We start from the raw sequence: 25,507 nt of genomic DNA, 5'->3' as shown, positions 1-25,507 counted from the left end.
ACCTCTATGATTCGTCAGCAAGGAGACTCCGCCCAAACTCCGCGATGTGGAGGTGTGGCGCATAACTGCGCCGCTGATTACTCTACTACCTCCGCTACCAAACCCAAGCAACATTTATCTCCAGGTTCCTCCGTCCAGAAGCAGCCAAGATGCCTCGCGCAGAAGGTGAGTAGGTAGTTGTGGTCTCAAGTGTTACCTGCTGATTGCTCTCGATGCTCCAGTCGGAACACCCAAGTACCTTGCCAACAAGATGAAGGCGAAGGGCCTCCAGCGATTACGATGGTACTGTCAAGTCTGCCAAAAGCAGTGTCGCGATGAAAACGGCTTCAAATGTCACGCTCAATCCGAGTCGCATCTGCGGCAGATGCTCGTGGTCGGCGAGAGTGCAGGCCGGCACATCGCGGACTTCTCCTCCGAATTTCAGCATGACTTCGTACAGCTGCTCTCCCGCAGGTTTGGTACCAAGCGTGTGAAGGCGAACACCGTGTACCAAGAATTCATTCAAGACCGAAATCATCTGCACATGAATGCTACACGCTGGGTCACGCTGACGGAGTTCGTCAAGCATCTCGGTCGGACGGGTGTGGCTAGAGTGGACGAGACGGAGAAAGGGTGGTTCATAGCCTGGATAGACAACAGCCCGAAAGCGCTTGCCAAACAGGTATGTTCTGCTCTAAGTCACCGTTGAGCATCGGCTTACGGAGCATGTCTTAATGCAGGAAGCTTCTCTGAAGAAGGAACGGGCGACGATGTCCGATGAGCAACGGGAACGAATGCTCATCGCAGAACAGATTGAGCGGGCTGCTGCCACCACTGATCCATCGGAACAGTCACCGCCGCCTGTGGAAGAGGGTCTAAAGCGTGATGAGGGCACGGAGAAAATCGTACTGTCCTTTGCACCCAAGGCTCCTGCGGCTGCAGCTGCATCGACGCCTACGGCGTCTATAGGGGGACTAAAACTTAATCCGTTGAAACCCGCTACGAATCCTCTAAAGTCAGCTGTGAACCCGTTGAAGCGCCCAAGCATTTTCAAAACCACTACCGCATCGTCGATGCCTGCGCCTTCAAGTGAGGGAGAGCAAGGTAATGGGAAGAAGAGAGAGGCACCGATGTCAGCTGCAGAGCGAATCATTTTCGAGGATCAAGAGCGGAAACGGAGACGATTGGAGAGAGAGGCTGCGGCGTAGAGCTACCTCTATTTTGCTCGCCGGATGGACGGTGCGATTCATGTACTTTTGTGTTAGCATTATTGTATGGAGTTTCCATTTTTTGTTCCCCTATAACCTCGATATCTAACAGCGCGTTTTCCGTGGCTCCCGCTGTGCATGTATCTGCCTCGCAGACGTGGCTGGGACATGCTGCAAACCATATGATATGCTTTGCATATTGGTATAAGACATGTGATGTGGGGCTCCACACGTCTGCAGCTTGTCGGTCTTTGTTTGAGATGGCTTGGCCAAGATAGAAAACCTAACGATGCGCCGCTCGCAGCAATCATCTGTAAGTTTCACCAACACCTTCAATCCAGCGTTCTTTCCCGATAGGCGGTCTCCGCCCCTCGGTGCACGCAATCTTTCACGTTTGTCGCGGAGACGACCCTGCGTTCTTTTTTGCTGCAGTACTAAATATCCGGACGGACGCCTGTAGCTTCGCGGGGTTTCTCTGCGGGCATCGGTATATGCAGCATGTGCAGTGTCTACTTCAATTGGCTACAGCGTCATGACTCCATTAAAGCAGTCAAAGTGCGCGCTTTCACGTTGCTCCTTGCGAGGGATTCTTCACGCTAGAGATGCTGGCCTCCACGAAAAGCTCCGTCTGTTCCGCATGGGCAGGCTCTCACCGGTGTATAATGCCGTCAGCGTCTAGCGCCGCTCCTTTCACGCCATTGACCATGGCGAGTCCGCCCGCGGACATCTTGAACAGGCAGGAATGAGTCAAAGCACAGTTTCGGGGTATGTTGCAGAGCTCTGCAGCATGATGCTCCTTCGCGGTGACGTGCAAGCGCCTTGATTTCTCCCCAGGTGCTTGCAGGCATGTCCCCAAATTATTTCAATGCGCTCAATTTCTGCAATCCTCACGGTCGACAGTCTAGGACCTCACGAGCTGTTTGCATCATCTGTCCATGGGGAAATGAACAACTGGATCTGATAAAACAAAACACAGCGGCTATATTGTTGCAAAAGTGGTCGTGGAATGCTTTTGTGCCCCATCTCAGCATGCCGAATTCATGCTAGCGCCATTCAATGCTGGCAATCGAGCAGGAAATGATGCAAAGTCCTTACCGTGAATGGAAAATATACGTTACGGCATGAAATTGTTCATGTGAACTGACTTCCGAGACTATGACCGAGACGAGAAGCAATTGAATTAATGTTCACGGCCCAACACATTGGCTCTTATCTCCCGGCCACGAAGCAGAATTGCGATAGAGCCTGGTGTCACTCCTCCACTCTGCCTAGTCTTCATCGATCGTCGACAACCTACTTCATCCATCCCTGATACCCTCGATGTTCTCCTCGACGCTTCCCGGAACGGCTTCGTAAGGGCTAATATATCCTTGAAATCCGTACACAATTGCTAGCTACAGCCAACACCGGGTGGACAGAGCGACGAGTCGCCGACATTGACTATGTTTAACGTCGAGTAACACGGGCTTTTCCTTTGACTTTAGTCCCTTTCTTTCCGGACGACGCCCGTTCGAGGCCTTCATCCCATGTTTTTGCCGAGCCGCGTCCCTTCAATTGTGCTTGCCCTTTAAGCCACTCCTTTTCCACGGGTCTCCAATCAATGAACTTTCTTCGACAAGCGTTGCTCCCCATCTCGAGGTATTCGGCCCGTGTCACTACGTTCGCTGAGAACTCGGGACTTTTTGCGAAGGCAATAGCAGACCGGTACGCTTCCAAGATAGGCCTAGATACGATGGTCAGTCTAGAAACACAGGTGGCCGGAACAACATCGGCGGACTCGTCTGAAATATAAATGTTGACATCGCAGTCGACGGGAGCTAGCGATCGTAGCTCAGCCTGTCTGTGACAATGGGCGTCGTAAGTCAGGGTCCAATTGAAATGGATCGGTAAACACTCACAATCGCTCGCGGAGGCCAGAGAACTTGGCGTTCCCACCAACGATCCCGATATGTGCCCATAACATGCCTCGCACGTCCTCTGGCAGATGCGCTATACAATGTGCTACGCTAGATGCGATACCAGACTGTTCGAGGCCTGTCAATGAGGGGTTCGCGATCCAGTCAGCATGAATGGACAGTTCTAAATTAGGTTCGAGCCAATCACCAATGTCACCTGGCCGGAAAATGATCTCCGGGATTGTGAATCTTTCGTTGTTCATGTACATGACCTGGGCCGAATCATCGATCGCTTCGCCAGGTTGCCGAATGCGACCTCGACGGCCTGTTGAGAAATCTGGAAGAATGTACTCTTGCACGATGGCATTTCGCCGAGGGTCCGCCCTGGAGATACATATGACTACATTGGATTCTCATTGGGGCAGACCAGACACACCGACAGATTTCTAGGTCCCTCTTGAAGTCGGTTGATATGTAACAACATGCTTCTTTGATGTCATTCATGATGTAGGTCTCGTCCATCATATTCCACTGACGGAAAGAGGTTAGTTCCTTGAGCTGGTTTGTTAGAAGCTTGCCGCCGACGTCAATTCTGATTTGTATATGATCAGTTCATTCGGCGTGGTGAGATTCGAACACACCGTTCGACCGCGGCCCATACTACTGAGCCGTTGATTATGGGTATAACATGGGTGAAGCTGAAGCCGGAGTCTATCACAAGCATGCATTCGGGGGTTGGCAAACCTGGTCGCGCAAAGAGGTCTCCGTACGGGATGAGCGCAGCGGCTGATACATCATTAGATATGAGTAAAACGAGCTTGACGCAAAGAAGGGCACATACGCGTGCATCTGTAATATGATTGGAACTCGTATTCCTCAAATGCAAACTGATCGTAGACGTCCTGCAGGTTAGGCAAATCAAAGTACGGCTCTGTGATCAAAAGCGTGGATTCAGCCGTGTCGATCTGCAGCAAGAATATAAACGTCAATAGACAACCCTGAGCGGCTGAACGTGCCTCAACCCACTCCTAGGACAGCACTGGAGAACAATCCGTCCCATATGGCTTTCTCGGCATCCCAGTCTGTGAGATAACCCTGCATGAATATGTCGACTAAGCTACACTTCGGAGAAGACTTCTGCTGCACATGGCTCACCTTTTCGAATGGCAGGCGATAATGTAGACCCGAAAAATCACGGCATTTCTCAAGCTCGTGGCCGATATATGTTGTCTTGTCACCCTTGGAACGCACAATCGCGTTGGGAATTATTCTGGCTGTCAATTAGCCTGATTAAAACGATAGAGACGATACTCAATACATCTCGCATTTCACGACTCGACTCACCTGGGAGTAGCATCGTGTACGCCGACAATGCCAGCCTTGATTGTATGTGCGCCGTTGTCGACAACTACTGTTGTGGGTGTTTTCATGACTGGAAGGCCGTGAGAATGAGAGGTGGGACGAACGGTAGATCAGATCACGGCAGTCGATCATGTGCGTTGCGCGCCTTTATCCTGACCATCGAACACTGCCTCTTCCCCTGCCTGCCGTTCCTGCAAACTCGGCTCTGATAAATAACGGCGTAGAATCGTAACAATCAGCTCTGTTTGTTGGTGTCTAGCAAGGTCATTAGACAGACGGCTGAGCTGTCGACGCGGTTCCTGCTCAGATCATTGTCTCAGGAGCATCACAATCTGAATCTGGGAGTCCAGCGATCACTGCTAGAAGCTTTCTGCCGGGTGTACGGATTGTTGCTCGACACCTGTATCACACCTTTTTGATCAGCCGGCAAGCAGGATACTCCCACTACGTTCAATCTGGTGCGTGCATCGAGAATTAAGGGCCTAGTTTCGACATTGACTCGGGGTGGAGATCCGAATAGTACCCATCGCCGAGCTGTTGAATACAAGGAACACCCAGTTGAGGTCAGACTTCCAAGGAACTCAAATCAAGTGTTCCGGTACTCCCCGTTCTTGACGTACTGCGTATCATAGAATCCCGAGCCGTCTTGACATCCGTGGTTCGTCCGATGTGTGTCGGCTTCTGGTCGTTGGAACATCCCCGGTATGCGCTGTGCGTTACGCTTTCGGGTTCTCAGTAGTCAGCATCTCAGACCCTTTATGAGCATAGAATCCTGTGCAGCAACCGAGACGAATATTTGTCCCGACCCACCGTTAGTGCTCGGTTCCATTCGTTCGGGAATATCAATGACGACGCATCTGGGGATGGGCTTGTGTTATCCGGTCGAGATATGCTCGCTGGAGGAACATGGGCAGGTCTCAGCCGTTCTGGTCGAGTAGCAATTATGTACGCAATATCACGGCTATCCGACGTCTAACTAACTACGTGCCTGCACACAGTACCAATATCACGGAACCGCCCTCCCAGTACGACTCTTCCAGAGGGGACCTCACGTCCTCCTTCCTGCTTCCGAAGAAACCGACGATGACACTGCGGGAGGAGATTCATGAGCTCACCTCTCGGAATACGAAATTTGCCGGCTTCAATTTGCTCCTGTTATCTCCTCGGGCGGAAAGCGACCCTAGAGCGAATAAGTTATCACTTGACGCCGCAATCGCCACTAACTGCGGAGGGGGAGGCAGAATTATCGCCCGTGAGCTCACTTACGAGGAAAGGCGGTGTGGAGGAATATCCAATGGTGTCGATCATCATGGTGCGAACGAGTGGCCCAAAGTCAAACACGGAGTACAAGCTTTGCAAGATATCCTATCGTCCGATTTTGATGAGTCCAAACTCGTGGAACAGCTGTTTGGGATTCTTGCGTGGGTGTTGCTTCATGAGAGTCTGTCCGCAAAATGCTCTAATATTTGGAGGTTCTCGCGAAAGTTGGAAGAGTGACGTAGCACCAATTGATCGCTCGACGTTGCGCAACACCATCGAAGTCGACCCACTCTTAATCCCAATCAAATCGTCGAGCTCGGACATCAATGACTGCTATGGCACCCGTCTGTCCACGATAATTCTGATTCGACGAGATGGAGGAGTGCTCTTCATTGAACGAGACATATGGGTATTGAAAGAAGGTGGTACTGTTGCCAAGGCAGATCCGCGGACTCAGCGAGAATTTCGCTTCAACACACAAATTGACAGCGAGGGACAACAGGTGATATGAGCGCTGCTACGCATGTGTCTTATCCAAAGGATGAACTAGGATGATGTATCATAGTTCGAGACATTGCAGTCAAGGTTACAATGGTACCTACACCCTAAAATCGACATATCAAGACGTCATAATTGGCCGGACTGTTCATGCAGTAAGACCACCTAGTCCCGTGAAGAACGGAATATGACGCGAGGAAACCAAATCATGCAACGTGGTACGTCTTGTGATATGTGGTGTGTTCTCCCGCAGAGACGGGAAAATAGGCGTTATAATTGCTGGCTGTTCCCATGGCGGTCCACTCGTCCATCGGATTGCCGAGGCTTGAGTGGCTTGACGAGGATGTCGGGGACATTATCTCGCTTTCTGCTGGTGTTGGTAGGCCCTCATATGCGGACGTTGCGGAGTATTCCGTGCCGCCCCCGCTGCAAATACGCCTAGAGCTGTCAGCGTCATCCGGACAACTGGTCGAACCGCACGTACTGCATCACATCATCCAACTCCAAGATGCGGGTCAACACGAGGCATTCATGTTGTGAACTATGTTCTGGCAGCTGTCGCAGCATGTGGGAAGCGGTTCGAAGCTGATTCGTCAAGGCGATCAGCGGATGCGCTGCCGCGGGATTCGTTAAACAGGAGCAATGCATCTGCGCGGCCTCAAGTGCCGAGGTGCGAGTATAAGGTTGTTGGGGGTAGTGACCTCCAACGGCTGAGTGAGGGTGAAGCTGGCCTGGATATCCTACGGGGGAAGCAGACGATGAGGATGAATAGAATGCGCTGGCATCTTCAGCCGCCGAGCACATCCCATGCTGGCTATCATGCTGGTGAGTGGAGCGATAGTACGAATGTGAGGCAACGGCGACAGTATGGGAGAGAGATGAGTCAGTCGACGTCGACAAACTGTATAGCTGCTGTCGCGGCAGATCGGTTGCTTGTTCTGTCTTGACGGCAGAAGCCTGCAAGACGTTTGACCCGGACCCGTCAAGAAGCCCTTCTCTCCTCGGCTTCTGAAACTGCGATTGCAGACGCTTCGTGGACCGTGAATGCCACTTCTCATTCACGTCTCCATCGCAGTAGTTGGGCTCTGCCCACTTGGGGTGTGGCTTGCCTGTCGCGCAGGTATGAGCACAGCACCCGTGTCCAAGCGATGAGACACTTACCCCGAAGCTCCCTCACTAAGGATTCAAGCTCCGCTATTCTATTCCTAAGCCGAGTGGTCTCATCAATATTCGGATCATCCCTGTGTGCACTGGTGAGCCCTGGGAATGGAGACGCAATGTTGAGATGCTACCTCAACGCGGGGTCGTCGACCTCATAGACACACAGCCCCGTCTGTGGGGATCACTGTCGTTCTCAGACACTGGGGAAAAGGAGGTTGTGAACCTACCAATCCGAGTTGGATGCATCGTTGACATGGCCGCTTTCGGTCGCACTGCAATAGAAACAATCGGTGAACTACTTTACCTCAACCGCAGCTAGAGTCTCACCTTCCGCTTCGACGTATGACAATTGAGGCACGACTGGGTCGTCCGATTCCTACGCCTGAACGAGAAGTCAGTATACTTATGACAATTGAATAGTGGAGGAGGGGTGATGACCTCTTGCGGTGGTCGACCTCGAGGCCCAAGTCGAAGTCCATAATCTCGCCCTTAAACTGGAGAGGAGCCAAGTGGGGGTCGGACTCAAAATTCATGGTGAGGCAATGGGGTAGGGTTGGAACGAGGTGATGAGCCGCACTTACTTATGTCAAGCGCCATTCCGTTGACGCCTGGCAGTGGCTCCGAGCAAAATTAGATGATCTCTGGCATCCAGAGGGATTATGCGAGGTTTCCAATACAAGTGACCCCGAAATTGGTCGGACTGGCTAGAAATCGTCCCTGAGCCGCTTCTGGACAGCTTCTGGATAACCAAGACGCAGTGGGCGTTTCGGGGAGACGTGACATAACGTGCGAGTCTGCGAACCATTTAGTGAACGAAGGAGATAAGATTCAAGGCTGTGGACCGCTGTCCAGGATGCCGTGATGCATGGAACAACGTTATCGCAATAGGTACCAACACGGGAAGCGGTATGTCCCGCCTGCAGGGAATGTTCGTGAGATTCTTGATTGGCTGGCTTCGAAATCTTCCACTCACGCATTGCACATACTTTTACTTTTCCACCCGCTTCATTTCGCTAAGACGCCATTGTCTGGGAGCCCACATCCAAGCGGACCCGGGACACGGCTGCCTATCTGGATCAACTGATTCTGACTCAACCCCACGTAAGGACCAGCGATTTTACGCTCTTCTTCTGGCGAACGGAGATCTTCCCGGAAGCCACCCTGACCCGTATAGTGGCGTGATGGTTGATGCAGAACACCCACTTTACTGCTGTCCCGAATGCGTAGCGAACGGCATTGCGCAGGGCAGGTTCTCCGGCGAATATAGTACATTTCAATCACAACGCAAGGTCTTCAACGCGAGCACTTGCGAACTTCATATCAGAGAATGGAGAACAAGCGAATAGAGTGAAGCGCGCGCGCCCTGAAGAGACAAGTTGCCTCAAAAATATGCCGAACCGCGGAAACGATGAGTGGTTATCTCACAGTGGCGGGGATCAGCGCTCAGCACCAGTGACAGCGATCCCATCACAGCGCCTGGCATTCATTGCGATACATCATGATGCATCCAGGAAACCCAGCATTGTGGTAGAAGGACTGCAATCAGTATCCCGCGTGTTTTCAAGCTGTATGTATGCATGTCATTCTGTTGAACATTATGCTGTAGCATCGTAATATTTGGAAACACTGGTCATCAGCGTGAGGCTCGGCCGCCCATGGGCATAGGACCTGAGTTTTGGATTCAGAAGGAGCTCGAAGTTGTATCTTCATCATCGGGGGAGAGAAATTCCATGAGACCCGTGTGCTGGGGGCGGTTCCGTATATCTGGTCGGATCGGCTGTCCTGCGGAATCAAGTCGCCATCTAGAGAACATGTTGTCAGTTGTCACGACAAAGTTCACCGTGACTTAGCAATGCCAAGGAACCCAGGCTGTAGCATCCCGATCTGATCATTCAACACCCCAAAGCGTTGCTTACAAACGCACGCTGACAATGAGGATACCAGAACAGATCCTTTGCTAGGCGGCTGGCTCACCGTTGGAAACATAGAAACAGAAACACTCCGAAGTGCATGCAATCACGTCAAACAATAGACACATCTCACTGAGAGACTCACAGGGACGGAGCGATGATTATTCGATTGTCAGGTGAAGGACGGCCTGGTTACTGAAAGCTGCTGAGTCGCCACTGATGGGTGGGACGATCGACCAGACCCAACTGAATGCGGACTCGAGCTTTGCTGTATTGAGCAAGCAATGATTGGCAGTCGACCCTGAGGCATCCGCGAGTCTGCGGAGTCGTGGAAGAGCCGACTGCGACTGGCCATTCGTCTCGGCTTCCCGGCTGAGACAGCCTATGCAGAAAGTTGATAGTTCCGTGGTCGTCTGACTGCTCCAGGTCGCCGCTGGCAGCGCTCTATAGAACATCAGTCCGAAATGCCGCCAGATAACGAAGCATATCTCACTTCTTTGCATGAGTGACCAAGCCTGCATGAGCCCCGGCCTCAAGCAGCGGCCAACAGAATCGCTCGATTCCAATATAAGGCTTGATCTAGGCACACATTGTGGGACTGCCGTGGCTGGCGGACCGGTGAGCGCAGGACACCCTGGACTGGCGAGAAGCTGGAGTATGCTGTTCGGAACATTTGGACACATCGAGGACACCCATCACTTGCAAGCAGGACTGTTGGGAGCGAGCAGGCCTGATGAGGTGACATTGCAGCGAACCAGCTCCTACTAACCAAGTTTGGTACTATTTGTATTGTGGCTAGACGCTGCCTCTCGGCGATCAAGGGCAAGTTACTCGAGTCTACGGCCTCTCCCACCCGTCGATACTCTTCAGCAATGGTGCAAACAAACCATAGGCATTCCGGAACATAAGCTGCATTGAACTGTCCGTATCTTCCCACGCGCGCATTTACATCCGATACCGCTGATCGTCCGAGAGTAAATACGCTTTGATCTTTATAGGTATCCTGACAAATCCAAAAGTAGAATAATACCTGTACGTGAACGTGCTCTGTTCACATCCGACTCCGCAACCATCTATTGGAAGAAGCACATGCAGTATCCGGCCTGTGCTCGGATTTACACCAAGCTGTTTCAGCTGTCATGCGCAATCACAAACAGTCGCCAGTGTGGACGGTGTACTCGGGATGATACGGAAGTGGTCAATTGCTTCCAAGCAACTCATCGATGCCTTCTTGCTGCACCTGGAAGCTTCGCATGCAAGGGCTGAAGCTAGCCAGTCCGTTTGACATGTCGCCCGTCGCCTAGGTAGCTGCGTAGGAAGCTTCCGTAAAAGCGGCTAGATTTCACAAACAAGAGAACAATGTAGGGACCAATATGTACGAATGTTGCTCATGTCAACCTCGGAAAAATATCTTTCCACTTGCGTATCAGATACTTCCTTCTCGGCTCATCACCGTCTGGGCCAAGTGGCTATTGGCCGAGACACCGCGATATCATGGCTTGCGCCGGCCTCGACGCTGCGCGTGTCTATTTTGCTCCATCCGCCCAAACACGCGATGTACGCACGACGCGCACAGGTTTGGTGGACTCTGAGTACGTACCATCGAGCCGCTTACACTCTTTTGCACCCCTGCCACTATCCTGCAGGCTTCCTGACCATGCGTCGTAGCGGAGTGCACAGTTCACATAGATTGCGTCTGGTCGACTCCGCGTAATCGTTTCGAACACCCCATTTTCATCTCATAGGACTTGCACTCTATCTTGGTGCCTCGGAGTTGGTAGCCTCTTGCCTTCCGGAAGACGCACTGTTGGTCACTCCAATCACCCCGAAATCGATTGGTCGGAGCCCGCCATAGTTCTAGTGCTATCCTTACGTTACTGCGTGATTCTACAATCGGTACATTCATTGCTTCCGAACGGTAGCTTCAACTCAATGGTGTGTTCGATGTCTCAAAGCCCGCGCTGACAGATTCATGCTTGGTCTTGTCAAGTACACGCCGATGTCGCGGCACACTACGCTTTGAGGGCATGTCCACCCATCATGCCGCAACGCATGTCCATGCGCAACGTCCGGAGTGAGATGCGAGCCAATGCTCGTCACGGTCCGGTAAAAGCTCCGCCGAGGATGCTCAGGTATTGTCCCCATTCGTGTACTGCCGTCTTCTGATGGCCAGAAATGTGAAGGATCCCTCCTTCTCGAACTGGTTTGTCGTTTCGATGAAAGCACATCCCTGTCTCCGGGCGACTTGTCCCCGATACCCGGATTTCAGGGATTATCGAACGGGAACATTCATAGGAAACGATGAGACAAATCGTGTTGAGGTGCTGCAGGCACACCTTGAGCCCCGTTCCCTCGCGGAGATCTCATCGATATGTCCATAGTTATTTGCGACGTAAAATAGCATTCGTACGTCACTAGTAAATTAAGACCGGGATGGCACTCGAGCATTACGGAGCGCATGCAGACAGTTGTGCATGAAGCGACTTTGGCATACGACACCAGCTATTCTGGTGCTGGAGAGTTGTCACAACTTGAAGTGGCAGGCAAGTTGGGCCACGGAGTTCGTTGGGGCGGGCGCTCTGCCCCAGGCGCGTCATGTGCGTGACTGTGGCTGCAGCTCGTAAGTGCCGGCTTTGCTCTCTAACCACCAAGCAACATCGTTCGCGTCGGGCTGTACGCAGAGCACTTCCGTGCAATGTCTAGTGAGAAGAAAGTTGCGCAGATTGCGTCGTCGCTGACAGAAGAGTCGGATTCTGCGTTGCCGATTATAGAGGCACCGGAACCAAAACCAGGGTTGAATGGTGCGCCAGTGCGCTGTAGGTCACGCATACATTGCTCGTTGAACGGTTTAGACACTTATAGAGCTTGAAAGGGTACGATGTAGGTGTATATCGTACTCTAGCTATGTGCAGGTTGGCTTCATAGCAACAATCCCCAGGCTGACCGCACCGAGCCGTATACCCGCATAACCCCCTTCCAAGAGAAGCACGATACCAGTATCGAGTAAGCCGCTGCTGTCTACCTTTCCGCTGTACAAAACTCGCTGCATACAGTACCACGCAGATTTTTCTACAAGCCCATCACTTTGACTGCTTTGGGCATAGGAATGGCGGTCTTGGCATATGTCGCTACGACCCAGGATGTTCTGGAGGAGGGTCGGGACAAGCGCAGAGTGTCAGTTTCTATTCGGTCTACGCTTGTTGCAAGGCTCAAGTGGTCTCAGTGGTGTATATGCAGCAATTGCATCGTTCCTTCTCTTCTCAATGATCCAGTTCCGGGACGGGCCCTTCGTCCGACCGCATCCAGGTTCGCCGGTACATTTGCTGTCTCCTCCTTCCTCTACGTTGACTTCTTAACTCGGAAGCTTTCTGGCGGGTGGTTCTGGGCATTAATTTGCTATATGAACTGGCTCTGGTCTTCTTGCTCTTCCAAGACCTCGATTCGGCGAGAGCGATGATGAAGTACCTAGACCCCAGCCTGGGAAAACCCCTCCCTGAGAAAAACTACGCTGAAAACTGTGACTTCACATTCCAGAATATCTGGGTAAGAAGCATGGTTACGTGGGAATACTGCGTATCTCATGCGGCTTCGCGCAGAATGCCATTGACATATTCTGTCTGGCACATACCCTTGGATGGTTCGGCAAGGCCTTGATACTCCGCGATTATTGGTTCTGCTGGGTGAGCAGCTCGTTCAATATATTTAGTGCAACGGCTTACAAAAATAGATCTTGAGCATTGCGTTCGAGCTTGCAGAATACAGTTTGCAGCACCAGCTTCCTAACTTCGCGGAGGTACGCATCCATCCATCCATGTGATTCAAAGGGTGCTAAAGGAACTGAAGTGCTGGTGGGATCATGTCAGTCTCATGGAAACATTGACTGATGTCCCGGCTCTGACGATGGACTGCAGTGGATCCTAGATGTACTGATCTGCAATTGGCTCGGTACATATTTAGGTATGGAATGCAGAAGGATACAGGATTTCAAGCTGCTAAGCATTACATTCTGATCATAGGGATGAAGACATGTCAGTTCTTCGAAGTTAAGGTTCGTGGCTCCGTATCACGTGTGAGACATGACTGAAACCCCCATCGCAGCACTACGTCTGGAGAGGTCTTCGGCAAACACGCGGGATCCGCTCCAAAACCAGACGCGTGATAAGCCAATTCTCTCCTCACGACTGGACCACGTTCAAATGGGAAGGGACGGCTTCGTTCGTGCACTACTTCACGGTCGTGCTGCTATTGGCTGTATTCCTAGCAGCTGAACTTAATCCGTTCTATCTAAAGGTTAGCTTTCGTTCGCTCGTTCCACCAAAACTCTCGCTGAATAGGGACAGACTCTGTTGTGGATGGAGCCCGATCACCCATTCGTCATTGCGCGCCTTGCAGGGGTCTTCCTTTGTGCCTTGCCAGCGGTACGGGAGCTGTATCAATATGTCAACGACCCGAGGTATGTCTGCGCCGGCCAAGTGTCAGATACGTCTCGGGTGCTTTGCTGTACTGATCCCCTTTTCGGCTTCCGATAGAAAGGCTGTCAGGATGGGCCAGCATGTATGGCTCCTGCTCGCTACTATCGGCACGGAACTGCTGGCAATCACGAAATGGAGCAAAGGTCAATTCCCCGAGCCACTGCCGACGCGGGTCAAGTGGGCTTGGGCGGTGGGCGCTTTCCTGCTGGTGCTGTATCCGACCATACGGGTTTGTGTCCTGTTCGGCACGTTCGACTGAAGTCTGACTCACGCTTTACAGTTCGGTATCCCGAGTGCTCGGAGGTACCTCAGACGCTCGAAGCGCAGCGCGAAGGCGAAGACAATATCGTGAAGACCTGTCACGACCGCCACCATCACCTGTAGTCATGGCGTGGCACGAATTGAGTAGCTTACGGCGCCTGTCCTTTCATAATAGCGAGGATCACTTCAGACCCACGAATAACATCATCGAGTACCCGAGAGGCACCGAAGAGCACCGTGCGCCGCGCAAGGACCGCCCTATCTCGATCGAACTTCACGGAGGTCAGACTATGATCGCAGACGAGCGATCGATTAAGAAGCAGGCCTGGGAGGCGCTGAACCACAACTTTGGATACCCGATACGCCACCCAAGATGGCCGGCGGGAAGATTAATGGGAGATAGAGCGACCGACCCGCCTCGGGATCAGGTCGCCTCGACCAGTTCCCTTCATTGATCGTAGCCCTGGTAATGGTGCACTTCGCGTTGCTGCCCTCACACGAGAGATCCTTTATGCGACCATAGGCTTCGCAGCTAGTCGGGACCGCTCAGGCGTGGATTATGCAGGAGGATGTATTCCGATAACGATTATTCGACCACACGAGCGCGCCCGATGAAAAGGGATTGTCTGTAAGGCGTTTACATTGACAGCATGCACATAGCGGACCAGTGACCGCATCACATGCATACAGCCATGATGCACTAGAATATCTCCACAGCCTTTGCTGATGCTGCCACTCGACGCTTTCAGTGGGGAATGTGGACTGAGTCGCATCGCAGCGGAGATGGTTGCAGTCCGAACAGCGGGTGCGTGACATACCGCAGAACGTGTCTCGTGGGGCTGTATTGGAAGCCACACAGCGTGGCAGAGCCTCTGGGAGGGATAAGTTCATACTTGTACGGTAGGGAGGCTAGTCGCATTCGGTTCTGCTCCCGCCGGATGGCATGCGAGATAGTTGATGGTACTGCCAGTTCCATTTTGCTCATGATGCTTCGATAAGGCAGCGCTCGTGTGGACTCCGGAGTAATTAGCTGGACTCCGGAGTAATTAGCGGACCAGGAAAGACCACAGTGGACTGGCATCATGGGAGCCATTGCTGAACTAGTTGCATGACACGCATGACGGGACAAAAGACCTGTGGAACTGTCAGCGTCCAGAATAATATGATTGTCCATGCTCCATGCATGCGTATGAGTTTGTAGCCCAATATTAGACCTCTCGCGAAACGACCAAAGGGTAAACGTGGTAACGCCGTGGCTCCAGTTGTGTGATGGAGAGCCACCGGCTGATGACATCGTAGCCAAAGCACACGAAATATTCATAGCTGAAGGTCGCATTTAAATGTCGTGCAAGGCGCGACTCGCGGGACGAGCGTGAATACCAATCGAGCTCGGGACGGTCGATGGTCGATGGAGACCTCGGGGATAGGCGCGGATGACTAAGCTGCGGTAAAGGGATGAGTAAGTTCGGGAATTCCCATATCCAGCTATTATCGAATATTCTAGCAGCGACTAGATTGCTGCTTAGAATCGGTAATCCACGTTATAAGCTAGGGGACAGCTGGAGCGGCCTCCACACCTTTTGCAACAACCATCACCTACTTTACGACAGGATACCCATCTTTAACGCCATCTGACGCTCTTTACATGGATAACCACTCAAACACTGTTAGCGGTTTCCTACAGCACTTGCTGGATGCCAATCCGCAAATCAGGCAGGGCATTCAGAATATCGTCCATGGCATAACTAACCCAACACCATCCTCCATCGAACCCAGTCTTCCTGAGGACGATCCAGATTTGCTGGATCTCCCGCCTTTGGAACCCATTCCTGACGATCCTGCTTCCCAGCAAGACGACTCAGAGGACCGTGAAATGACCCCTGTGGAGGACCTCGCACAATCTGTAGGAACTCTCTCTCTGCGCTCGTCCTCACTAGGTCCTGATCCAGCTACTCAGGATCAGGATCACGCAGTACACTATTCGTCTGCATCGACGAGCCCCTCCGCTTTCCCACAATCAAATCTGTCACTTGGCCACGAATCCGACGATTCCACGTCTTCAGCACAGAACACGTCGCATATAATCATGGATGTGGACATAGCCGAAGGCGAGGCCTCAAATCCACCGTCTCAATCCCCTGATCCCGCTCCTACACGGAATCCACGGCGTTCGCGGGTCGATGAAGACATCGACGAGGAGGACATGCGCGAGACCAATCGTCAACGTTTGCACTCCCCTACACCCGACCACCAGCACGAGCCGGAGCTCGCTTCGCAGCCCCCTGAAGCACATGAAGCGCAGCAGAATGCTCCTCGCACACCGCCACCGCCCTACAGCCGGCTCGTCTACACATTCGACATTTACCCGCCACCGCCACCCACGCCTCGGCAGGAGGGCATGCAGGAAGGTGCTCAGGCTGACCCGCAGCAGGATCAGCAACCACCGCACTTCCACGGCCCGTCGATGTACAACTTCACCTTTCAAATCCCTATCGTGCCGCCCACTCCTAATGCAGAGGGAGTCGTTCCTCCGATGGGCATGCCTGACTTCGCCCAGGGATTTGCTCCTGGCGGCGAAGGATTCTTCTTCCCGTTCTTCCCATTCCCCTTCGGAGAGGCACGCGAGCCAGAGCCTGACGATCCGGAACGTGCAGAAAAGCTCATTCGTGGCCTTGAGGTGGTTCCTCCGGGGCTCGTGCAACGGATAGAGCGGACGAGCACTGATGAAGGAGACGCGATGTGTTCAGTTTGCTGGGAGAAGCTTAGTTCGGAAGGCGGCGATCTCGAGCAACAGACGCGCACGGAGGGCATCGAGAGCAGCGGTCCATCAGAGGCGTCGATGGAAGTTGACAGCTCTTCCCCATCCAACGATCCGCTATATTCACATCTGAAGGATCTGCCAAAAGTCGTTGCTCTCCCATGCTCTCACGTCTTTCATACGTCGTGCCTGCTGCCCTGGTTCACGAAGCCGCATCGTACCACATGCCCTACGTGTCGTTTTGACATCGACCCCGAGTCACTTACATATGTGCCGCCCCGACAGCGTAGGATGCAGCAGGCTCCACAGGGGCAGGAACCGGCGCAGGCGCCGGCTGGTGTCCAACCAACACAACCACAGCCGCAACTCGCGCAGGCTGGCCCACAGCCCACCCCGGGTACCGCACCTGGTCAGGAGCAGGGTGCTCAGCCACGGACGGGCGCTCCTCCGTTCATGCCGCTCGAATTCAGCCTTTACTTCCCCGTTGCGCCGGGCGTGATGCCCGGCGGCACGCCCCCTGCTCCCACAGATGAAGTTACTGCCCAGGGCCAAGTGCCAACGCGGGGCCAGTCTCCACCGCCCCACCGGGGCTTCTTCGAGCGACTCTTTCGACCGCGACATCACCAACCGGCCGAGACGCAGCAACAACCGCAGCCCCAACCTGCGGCTACTCCCGACGCTGCTCTCCCACCAATCCCACCGGGCGGTGGCGGCGCTATTCCAGGATACGTCCGTCTAGATGATCAGACGGCTCGTACCTTTTTGCAGAACTTATTTGGCCCAATCCCACAGCGGGGCCCGGCGAACGCGCCCAACGCTGCTGCAGGCGGACCAGCGCCTCAGCAACGTCCAGCTCCACAGACAGGCGCCCACACCCAAGGCCGTCCTCGGCCACCTGAGAAGCGCCAGTGGACGTTACCAGCCCCGCCTGGCCTGACGCTGCGGCAGCGGGTCGAGCGTAAGGAGCGGGAGATGGGCTTGCGTTGCTGGGACGTGAGCTGTGGACTCGGCCCGTCCGACGAGGACCCTGTGCCTGTTGTCGATCCGCGCACGATCCGTCAGATCTCAATCCGTCCACTCGGCGGTGTCGGCGAGAAGGTGTGTGAGCATACGTTCCACCCGTCTTGCCTTGTGAGTGCGGAGCGGGTCGCGGGGTGGGGCGGCGAGGAGAAGAAGGAGGACAAGGAGGGCATGGAGGAGGTGGAGGTGTCATGTCCCGTCTGCAGAGCCGTGGGTGTCATCCCGCGCACGGATTGGGACGAGGGCGCGTGTACACTCGCGTAGGCTGCGATCTTCGTGGCGCCTTATTTCATTGCAGCTTGATAGACTAAGTTATTGTGACATCGCTTTAACGAGTCTACGTCTCATTCATATTGTCGTTTTGCTTTGTTGTGTTCATGCTGCACTAGTGTACCACTAGTCAATGTCTCGAGTAACTTACATTGTACATTAGGCCATGAGTATCGTATATATTACTAATAGCACAGATCTTGACGCCATAATATCGTTTCGCTGAGAGTGTGAGTGAGTGAGCCAAAGGTTTTCAAGCCCGATTTGGCCAGCGCCATCAGGTTACTGGTTACTGTCACAAGCACGTGCCGTGACGAGACGCGTTTGACTCAAATCTCATGCGCCGTTTTCTCCCAGCATGGTCTGACTGACGCTTACGCTTACTGCGACCACGCTTTCTGAAAATTTGTCATTACCTGCATGGACCAGCCCTGACGGCTGCTTAGCTGTTGACTCTCACGATCGCCTATGCTGAGCATACCACACCACACCTTGGACCGCGGTCAAGACGCGGTTCCCGAAGGCGTTTGTTGTTATTCTCACACAAATTTTTACGTGGTCTAGGCTAGCAATCAACGCTGTTGCTCAAGACCTGTCGGCGGATGCGCTTTTTTTGGACGGCTTTGGGACGTCTTAAGGGTCTTCGCAAATCTTTTCCGTCAGAGAGACGTGTTTCACGAAGGGTAATTCCGAAATGATGAACAAAGGGCCATCTGTCCACGTCTAACTGCAAACCCGCCGGACCAACCGGACAAGAAGGAGTGATGTTGATCGCAGAACTGTCATAACGCCCGTGAACAACGAACAATCCCTGAGTATCACGCGTGTCAGTCGAGTGCATTCGCACGTCGATCTGCACACTTCGCACAGGTGCTTATGGGTAACGCAAGCGTTATTATGCATCGGGGAACTGCGCCGGAAACCTGGAATCTGCGGTATACCCGCTAATCGCAGTCGCCATTGGCCACGTACGCAAGACGGCTACAAATACGCATCCTTCCTGCCATCGGAACCTTGTCTGCCATTTCATCTATAATTTTTCGCGAACTCTCGCTTATTCTTTTTTTTTCTCAATAGTGACCGATGCGGTGCACGCCCGAAATACCCCCTCTGCTCCGAACAGAGTTTCGCAATATAATGCTATGCGGCAGAACAGCGTCATACCGCTCCGTGATACCCGTAATACGAGCGTACTGTAACTTTGGCGATATTAAACCCTATGCAAGAAATCTCGTGTGTCCATTTACATCATCAATGACTGGTCTTGGAGCTTGCTCACAACATCCGAGTTTTTTTTTGTCGCAGGCGATGAGTGTGTTGCTTTGATGTCGTGCGCTGTCTTTAGCGCAAATAATTTTAATTTAAATAGAAACAATAGTTTTCAAATAACAAAGTAATTTGGCTATTGACAGAATGTGGACGCGAACGGCTTACGTAATAATCGTCGCTGCAGTTCGACACCTTTTAGGAAGTAGTTTACGTAACGTTCGCCCCTCCTCCTCGTCATCGCGCTGCCCCTGTTGAGCTTTCTTGCTTTCTATCCACCACGTCGCTTGATGGCGTTTTCTACGTACCTCCTCGCGGCAGTGCATGGTGAGTAGTCTGTAATGATTTCGATGTTGATTTGCAGTGTTTCTCGCTGTTAGCGTCTACTTATTGCTTTATATATGCTCACTTCGCTTAATTATGTACTTCCTCGTGGTGGTACATAGTAGTTGGCGTTTATTAAATGGTTCATGCTCTGATTTTGACGTTCGTTCACAGCGCTTCTCACTATTAACGTGTTCTTATTCGACGTGCTCTGTTTCTTTATACCTCGGCCGCCGGTTGCACATTCGGGAGACGTCTCAGAGTGTGCACGGTCACATCATTCAATTGGTTACTGCTCTCCTCCAGTTGGAGATAGTATTCATAGGTCATGCGTATGTTCGACGAATGATATACATGGATTTTCGCCTCGATACGGATTGCCTGTCCTGCTGTCTCGTCGTTTGTCAGTGACGTTCAGAGGTACGCAACCTGTGAGTTTCCTCGATTCCACGTGGTCCTCGAACGTTTCATCGATTGTGCTTGACGTGCCTGCCACTGCCTTTATTGTTCTTTGCTCGCATACTTCCGTTGTGCAGTTTGACCAATCTCACTTGAATGCATCATATAGGAAGAGACCATCGAAAATGTACGGTGATCGGTTTGGAGTCTATTGTTCGGGCATCGATGTAGTTTGGCTTGTGTGTCTGCCATTGCAGTGTTCGACTTTGTACATGATGGTTTGCATGAAGTGAGTTCAGAAGGGATCTGTACGATGCACTGGCATCTGTTGGATCAATTTCCAGTTGTAAGTGGACAGCTTCGACGCACAGAAAGAACTAGATACTTATTTGCCAGTGTTCATCATTGTGACTTACCTGCTCTGTGCAGTGAATTGAAATGCATTATTATAGACATGCCGTTGAAAGATCTGGTGTGCAGGCTCGATTTTGCATCGCTTGTTTCAGTTGCAACTGCACATGGACTAATTGCTCCTGGGGGTGAGTGGACGTCCACAATCGTCATGAATGTGATCACTGCTGACACCATCATCCCCGCATATCCCACTCACATTCAGCAACACCTTGCCTTTTGCTCTCCCACCATCAAAGGTACCCAACTCAGAGTTGCTGCAAAGGGGAAATATCAGGGACGAGAATTCACCTTCTATGATGGGGGCCAATCCTCTTGTCATTGCTGAGGCTGCCCTGACTGGCAACGTCTCTTCTTTGACAGCGGTTGTTTGAACCTTGCATTCGATAGCATCCGCATCCAACCCCCTGAACCAGTGTCGGTCTTGTGGTGCATGAGTGATTCGTGGTGCAGTGATTCATGTATGGTCAGAGCAAAGGGACTCATAGTGTTTGCCAGTTCAGTAGACGAGATAATGGCGGCATTCGACGGTGTAATATGAATGGCATTTGCGCATGCTCTGCGACGGGCCTCTGTGTTATTTGGAACCGGCGCCCAGCGCCTCTTCACCCAAGTTTTTCTTGTCTTCCTTGCGAACTCTCCGTTAGCGTCACCTGTCCCACGCGCCTATACGGCAAGCGCCAGGACGCGGGGATCAACATGAGTATGTATACAATTGCCGTGCATTGTGACAATTCATCGTATCGTACAGAAAGTCCACGCGCTGCGCGTTGAGCCCTGGCTATGCGAACTACTACAGGAGGTGTGTGGGATGGGATCGGATGAGTGGTGTTCATACATAAGGATGACTTAGAGGGGCGATATGAGGATGCGGTAGGAACAAGGTAGTGTGAGTATATGCGCGGAGAAACGAGCGATGCGATGCGAGTAGGGATGAGGATCCAGTCCAGTCCAGTCCTGCGTGACAGAGCGGTCAGCACAGATCGATTGGTGCGTAATGTCCTCCACAGGGAGAAGATTCACTGACCGTGACAGGTGGCGAGAATACAATACGTATGAGAGAATAAGATATCGTTGCCGTCATTTGCGGGAGTCGTTTGGGAGCCCGAGATCGAGCACCCAGTAGCTATCTGGCTTGTCATCGGTGTCCACAGGACGCCTAAGACCCATGAATATCGTCCGCCCCTCTAGCAGGTCGACCCGCCGCATCCCATCTCGGAGCTCAACAGCCTCCAGGGCGGGCGACTCCCTGCATCGCCTGCGGAACTGTGCCTCACATCTAGTGCGGCGCTCCGAGGGGATGTAATAATCCTTCTCTATCGTCGTCAGCTTGCAATGGAACGTTTGATATATCGCATCGTAGACGTCAATGCACCGGATACCTCCAGGGATCGATGGCTTGACAAAGATGTCCCAGTGTGGCAGCTGCGAGCAGCGGATATCCATCTTGGTGAGCGGGACTTCAGACGCTGGCTTCAGCAGGTCAAAATCCGTCAACGCGACTGGGGGCATATGCGTGTGGTCGCGGATGAAGTGGACCGGCCGCGCCACATCGAAATATATTTTCTTTTTCGACCATGCTGGATCGAAGGGCAGGAGCTGCCAGTGAAGAGTCACTGGTTGCAGTGGGGGCGCTAGATGCACGTGGTATATCAAGAGCTGATTGCGATTAAACGCCAGATCATCAACATAACGTACCAGGCTTCAAGATGCCTTTCAAAGGCTTTGCGGGGGTGGATGTATCAGATCTGGCTTCGGGAGCCCCAGGCTGCGGGGTGAGAGGCCGGCTACTACTGAGCTTGTCCTCTGGCGTAGATGGTGCGCTGCCTGCCTTCCAATCTGAGGAATCGGGCTGGGTCGTTGAGACGGTACGCCTGGTCGGATACAGTGGCGAATCGGGGCGAGGGCTTCTTATCTTGCGCCGTGGTTTCAGGATCTCAGTCTGGGGGCTGGACGGCCTGTGTGATGGCGCGACGGGTAAAAGTGGAGAAGTCGAGCCCTCATCATCCGAAGACGAGTCCTGTAGCACGGCTGACATTTGTAAAGGAGAGATGTGGTATACATCCCCCTCCCCAATATCTGGCAGCTCTAGTCTGCCAAGCTTTGGTGCTGGCGGGATCGAGTCGGCACCCTTCAGCAATCTCATAAACATACTGTGCAGCGAAGTAGGTGAACGAAAGGAATTAAAAGGTGCGATGAGCGAGGGGATGGAGGTGAAGAGAAACGAATGATCTCCTGGTCCCGTCAGCTGTGCCAGCCAAGATCATAAGTGCAAGAACAGATAGCGATAGAAAGGCATATACATACAGTCGTGTCTAGTCGTGACTATCCTATTAGATGTCTTGGTCGTTCCTCACGGAGAATCAGGGCCCCTGCAGTCGAGCTCTTCTGAGCGGATATAGACCGAGAGGCCCTCAGGTTCAGCGTGCAGGCTGCAGAGCTGAAAGGACGGAGGCAAGAACGATTTGGGGGAAAGAGCCACTCGTCCTCACCGCCGACACGAGGCGGCATGACCGCTCTGAATCTCTCCCAATCGAACCGCTGATCTTACTCCTTTCTGTTTGCGCGTTATTTGTGGCTGTAGGTCCAGATTTCCTTCCGCAAAGCGGATGGCTGGCACAGCACTGTCTCCTTTATCCTAGGACACTGACACATTTACTGAAGCCAGGAGACAACAAATAATGAAGTACATGCACGATCAGCAAAGAAGCAGACACAGATAGCGATACTTCATCATGTTTCAACCACGCTGTCGGACACGAGGTGATCACGTTCCACTGTATCATATACAGACGATCTCGACCGTTTCTTACGGGAATGTCTGTCGGCAAAGAGAGGTATCTGCAGGAACAAGAACAAAGAAATATGTGCAAGTAGGCGTGTATGGAGATGCACGTTAGCCACTTGACCTCGTCGGGCACGCAAGAAGAACCACGGAACGTTCCACTTCTGGGCTGTTCTCTTTGTCCGCTCAGGGACGTAGTTCCATCAGACCGAAGCATACGGCGTGCGATGCTGGTGGGAAAAATTGCTTCGAAAAAAGACACGGATATTAGGAAAGCCTCAATAGGCAGGTGCTGGACCTGCCTGTTCGGTCAGAGACACAGAGAGCGAGCCTTTGTGAAGCCTGTGAGACGGCGCAGAGATGATACGGGGCGATGCACGGATATGGATGATAAATACGAGAGGCACGGAGCGAACTGGAGCACGTTCTTGACCATCCGCTCCCTTCTACCGCACCCGATGTTCTTTACAACGGGAATGTCAGATCCATTCTACGTTATACGTTCACGCCCGCGTCGCGAGACGCGAGAGTCTTCTCGCGCGGAACACCGCAGAGATGTCTTAGGACTGCCAGGACCAGTGGATATATGGGTGGCCGCAAATACGCAGGAAGGTGCCGACCGGGTTCCGGATTTGCCACTGGCGGATAATGAAGTGCGCTGCGAGGTTCAAATGAGGTTTACACCGGTGAGTGGAAATCAGCACACATCCTCGACTGATGAATGTATATACCTGTCTTTCATAGGGACCGAAAAGTGACGGCTCCTACGACAACTCCGACCAGGATACGTACATTTTACACTTGACCGTCACGGGTCGCCCGCACGGACCATTCCACGCAGCCGATAGTTTCGCTGTCGTTTTGGAGGAGTACAAGGGATGGCCTTCAAGCCTCGACGCACCTGATTGGGCGAAATGGCCTCCGGGGCGTACCGTCATCTTCCGACAAACTGTGACCAAAGTCGCCAATGCATTTCAGACAATGTTCAGTGCTGAAGAAGCCCAGGTATCTGTTCAAGCTTGTCGAGCTAGGAGTCTTCTAATCCGTTTCTCTATAGTGGCTTGTTGACAGGTTGCATAGGCTGTAGCAGTGAGCGCTTCGTCTAAATAGAGTTCAAAGGCGGCGAGGGTTAGAAACTTTCCGAACACGGAAAGCGAACATGGAGTATAGCGGCAAATCGGTCACACAAGACACTATTCCCGTTTGTGAACTGGCTGTGATCACGGCGTTCAGTCAAACTCTGCTTTCATAACAATCGAATCCACCGCAGCGGGAGAAGGTCTGATGAAGAACAGTCGAAGCAGGGAGAAGCTCCCGAACAACAGAAGACTAACGCAATTCATGGGATGTCGGACAGAAGCTAAGGTCGACAAGGCACCCACATCGAGGCGGAGTGAGTGCTGTGGGAAGTTGGGTAAAAGAAAGGCCTCGACTTTCCTGTGACGGAAACTGTTGGGCAGATCCTGGAATAAGTAGCGCAGGGTCACTTGCTCTTCGATCGGGTGCTGAACCGATGGACTACCGCTCGAGACTTGTGGCTGAAATCAGACCATGAGCGATCAAGTCAACATCATTGTGTGCATCCGAGGGAACGGAGGCCTGCTGGACTTCCATAGTACGTAGTTCATTTGGCGGGGCGAAAGCGCGCAGCAATCAGTCAATGTCCGAGTTCCATATCACGGGTGCTCAAATGACATTCGTAGGTATGGCCTAGGGCGTCCCGCCGGCTTTTCTACATCCAATGGTCGTGCTTGCGCATAAGGAATGTTAGAATCCAGCAATGAAACATAACTAGCGACGTACCTCGCTAATTTGAGGAATTTGTATGGAATGCGAAAGACCCTTGCAGACTCCGACAGGCAAGAAGCCAGCTGAGGATGCAGGACCCCAGACATCACTACTCCTGGAAACATTCTGCAAAGACAGAGTAGACGTGAATGTCCAGGGTCATCAGAACTAGCGCCTCTCGCACGAAGCTGTAGGCATGACCGTAAAGCACCGCATTGAGGATGACCTCGAATAGCAGTAAACCTATAATCTTGAGACAGCGCGAAGAAACAAAATCAGAGCTGACTTTCAAGCCACTTCCCAGCTTCCAGATATCTTGTGCGGCCATGAGCGTCGAATCCAAGGGAAGGGGTTGAACTTCACCTAGCTATCCCTCAATCACGTGATCGATATAAAAGTTGCAGATGCAAAGTCGATCAACGACGGTGACCTCTATTTACCATTACCAGGTTATTGCTGTCTGACCCTCTCCTCCTCTCA

The 25,507-nt window shown here is 52.5% G+C and overlaps 8 protein-coding genes across 8 annotated transcripts; 5 read left to right on the top strand and 3 right to left on the bottom strand.

Annotated features, from left to right (window-relative positions):
• The first annotated feature begins 84 nt into the window (after nt 1–84).
• On the top strand, nt 85–1,400 carry LAESUDRAFT_810822 (uncharacterized protein). Its single transcript, XM_040914256.1, has 3 exons — nt 85–165; nt 222–661; nt 720–1,400. The coding sequence occupies exons 1-3, from the start codon at nt 150–152 to the stop codon at nt 1,185–1,187; spliced, it is 924 nt and encodes a 307-aa protein (XP_040766919.1). The 5' UTR covers nt 85–149; the 3' UTR covers nt 1,188–1,400.
• Nucleotides 1,401–2,345: 945 nt separating this feature from the next.
• On the bottom strand, nt 2,346–4,529 carry LAESUDRAFT_722911 (actin-related protein Arp6). Its single transcript, XM_040908300.1, has 10 exons — nt 4,427–4,529; nt 4,238–4,352; nt 4,109–4,177; nt 3,924–4,047; nt 3,724–3,868; nt 3,519–3,674; nt 3,291–3,466; nt 3,086–3,221; nt 2,965–3,027; nt 2,346–2,910 (listed from the first exon to the last, which is right to left on the bottom strand). The coding sequence occupies exons 1-10, from the start codon at nt 4,510–4,512 to the stop codon at nt 2,634–2,636; spliced, it is 1,347 nt and encodes a 448-aa protein (XP_040766918.1). The 5' UTR covers nt 4,513–4,529; the 3' UTR covers nt 2,346–2,633.
• A 582-nt stretch (nt 4,530–5,111) lies between these two features.
• LAESUDRAFT_647320 (DUF833-domain-containing protein) lies at nt 5,112–6,215 on the top strand (the record flags this gene model as incomplete). Its single annotated transcript, XM_040904047.1, has 4 exons — nt 5,112–5,155; nt 5,213–5,389; nt 5,443–5,850; nt 5,885–6,215. 4 exons carry the CDS (start codon nt 5,112–5,114, stop codon nt 6,213–6,215), a joined length of 960 nt encoding a protein of 319 aa, XP_040766917.1.
• Nucleotides 6,216–6,408: 193 nt separating this feature from the next.
• LAESUDRAFT_756818 (uncharacterized protein) lies at nt 6,409–7,896 on the bottom strand (the record flags this gene model as incomplete). The annotated part of the gene is made up of 7 exons (XM_040912215.1): nt 6,409–6,628; nt 6,687–7,311; nt 7,364–7,443; nt 7,495–7,535; nt 7,591–7,635; nt 7,691–7,745; nt 7,802–7,896. 7 exons carry the CDS (start codon nt 7,894–7,896, stop codon nt 6,409–6,411), a joined length of 1,161 nt encoding a protein of 386 aa, XP_040766916.1.
• Nucleotides 7,897–11,968: 4,072 nt separating this feature from the next.
• Nucleotides 11,969–14,097, top strand: LAESUDRAFT_647119 (PSS-domain-containing protein; the record flags this gene model as incomplete). Its single annotated transcript, XM_040904035.1, has 14 exons — nt 11,969–12,093; nt 12,199–12,276; nt 12,337–12,447; nt 12,497–12,579; nt 12,638–12,816; nt 12,870–12,953; nt 13,001–13,066; nt 13,117–13,131; nt 13,185–13,230; nt 13,290–13,321; nt 13,372–13,563; nt 13,614–13,726; nt 13,803–13,974; nt 14,026–14,097. 14 exons carry the CDS (start codon nt 11,969–11,971, stop codon nt 14,095–14,097), a joined length of 1,368 nt encoding a protein of 455 aa, XP_040766915.1.
• Nucleotides 14,098–15,901: 1,804 nt separating this feature from the next.
• Nucleotides 15,902–18,060, top strand: LAESUDRAFT_722904 (uncharacterized protein). The gene has a single exon (XM_040908299.1). The coding sequence runs from the start codon at nt 16,093–16,095 to the stop codon at nt 18,046–18,048; it is 1,956 nt and encodes a 651-aa protein (XP_040766914.1). The 5' UTR covers nt 15,902–16,092; the 3' UTR covers nt 18,049–18,060.
• A 3,317-nt stretch (nt 18,061–21,377) lies between these two features.
• Nucleotides 21,378–22,876, bottom strand: LAESUDRAFT_541747 (uncharacterized protein). The gene is made up of 4 exons (XM_040902871.1): nt 22,762–22,876; nt 22,153–22,702; nt 21,482–22,088; nt 21,378–21,411 (listed from the first exon to the last, which is right to left on the bottom strand). Exons 2-3 carry the CDS (start codon nt 22,604–22,606, stop codon nt 21,535–21,537), a joined length of 1,008 nt encoding a protein of 335 aa, XP_040766913.1. The 5' UTR covers nt 22,607–22,702; nt 22,762–22,876; the 3' UTR covers nt 21,378–21,411; nt 21,482–21,534.
• A 746-nt stretch (nt 22,877–23,622) lies between these two features.
• Nucleotides 23,623–24,326, top strand: LAESUDRAFT_756814 (uncharacterized protein; the record flags this gene model as incomplete). The annotated part of the gene is made up of 3 exons (XM_040912214.1): nt 23,623–23,925; nt 23,984–24,244; nt 24,297–24,326. 3 exons carry the CDS (start codon nt 23,623–23,625, stop codon nt 24,324–24,326), a joined length of 594 nt encoding a protein of 197 aa, XP_040766912.1.
• Between the last annotated feature and the right edge of the window lie 1,181 nt (nt 24,327–25,507).

The sequence above is a fragment of the Laetiporus sulphureus genome, assembly GCF_001632365.1.
Source record: "Laetiporus sulphureus 93-53 unplaced genomic scaffold LAESUscaffold_8, whole genome shotgun sequence".
Classification (NCBI taxonomy): domain Eukaryota; kingdom Fungi; phylum Basidiomycota; class Agaricomycetes; order Polyporales; family Laetiporaceae; genus Laetiporus; species Laetiporus sulphureus.
Note: the sequence above shows the minus strand (reverse complement) of the source record. Positions and strands in the feature narration are given on the sequence as shown.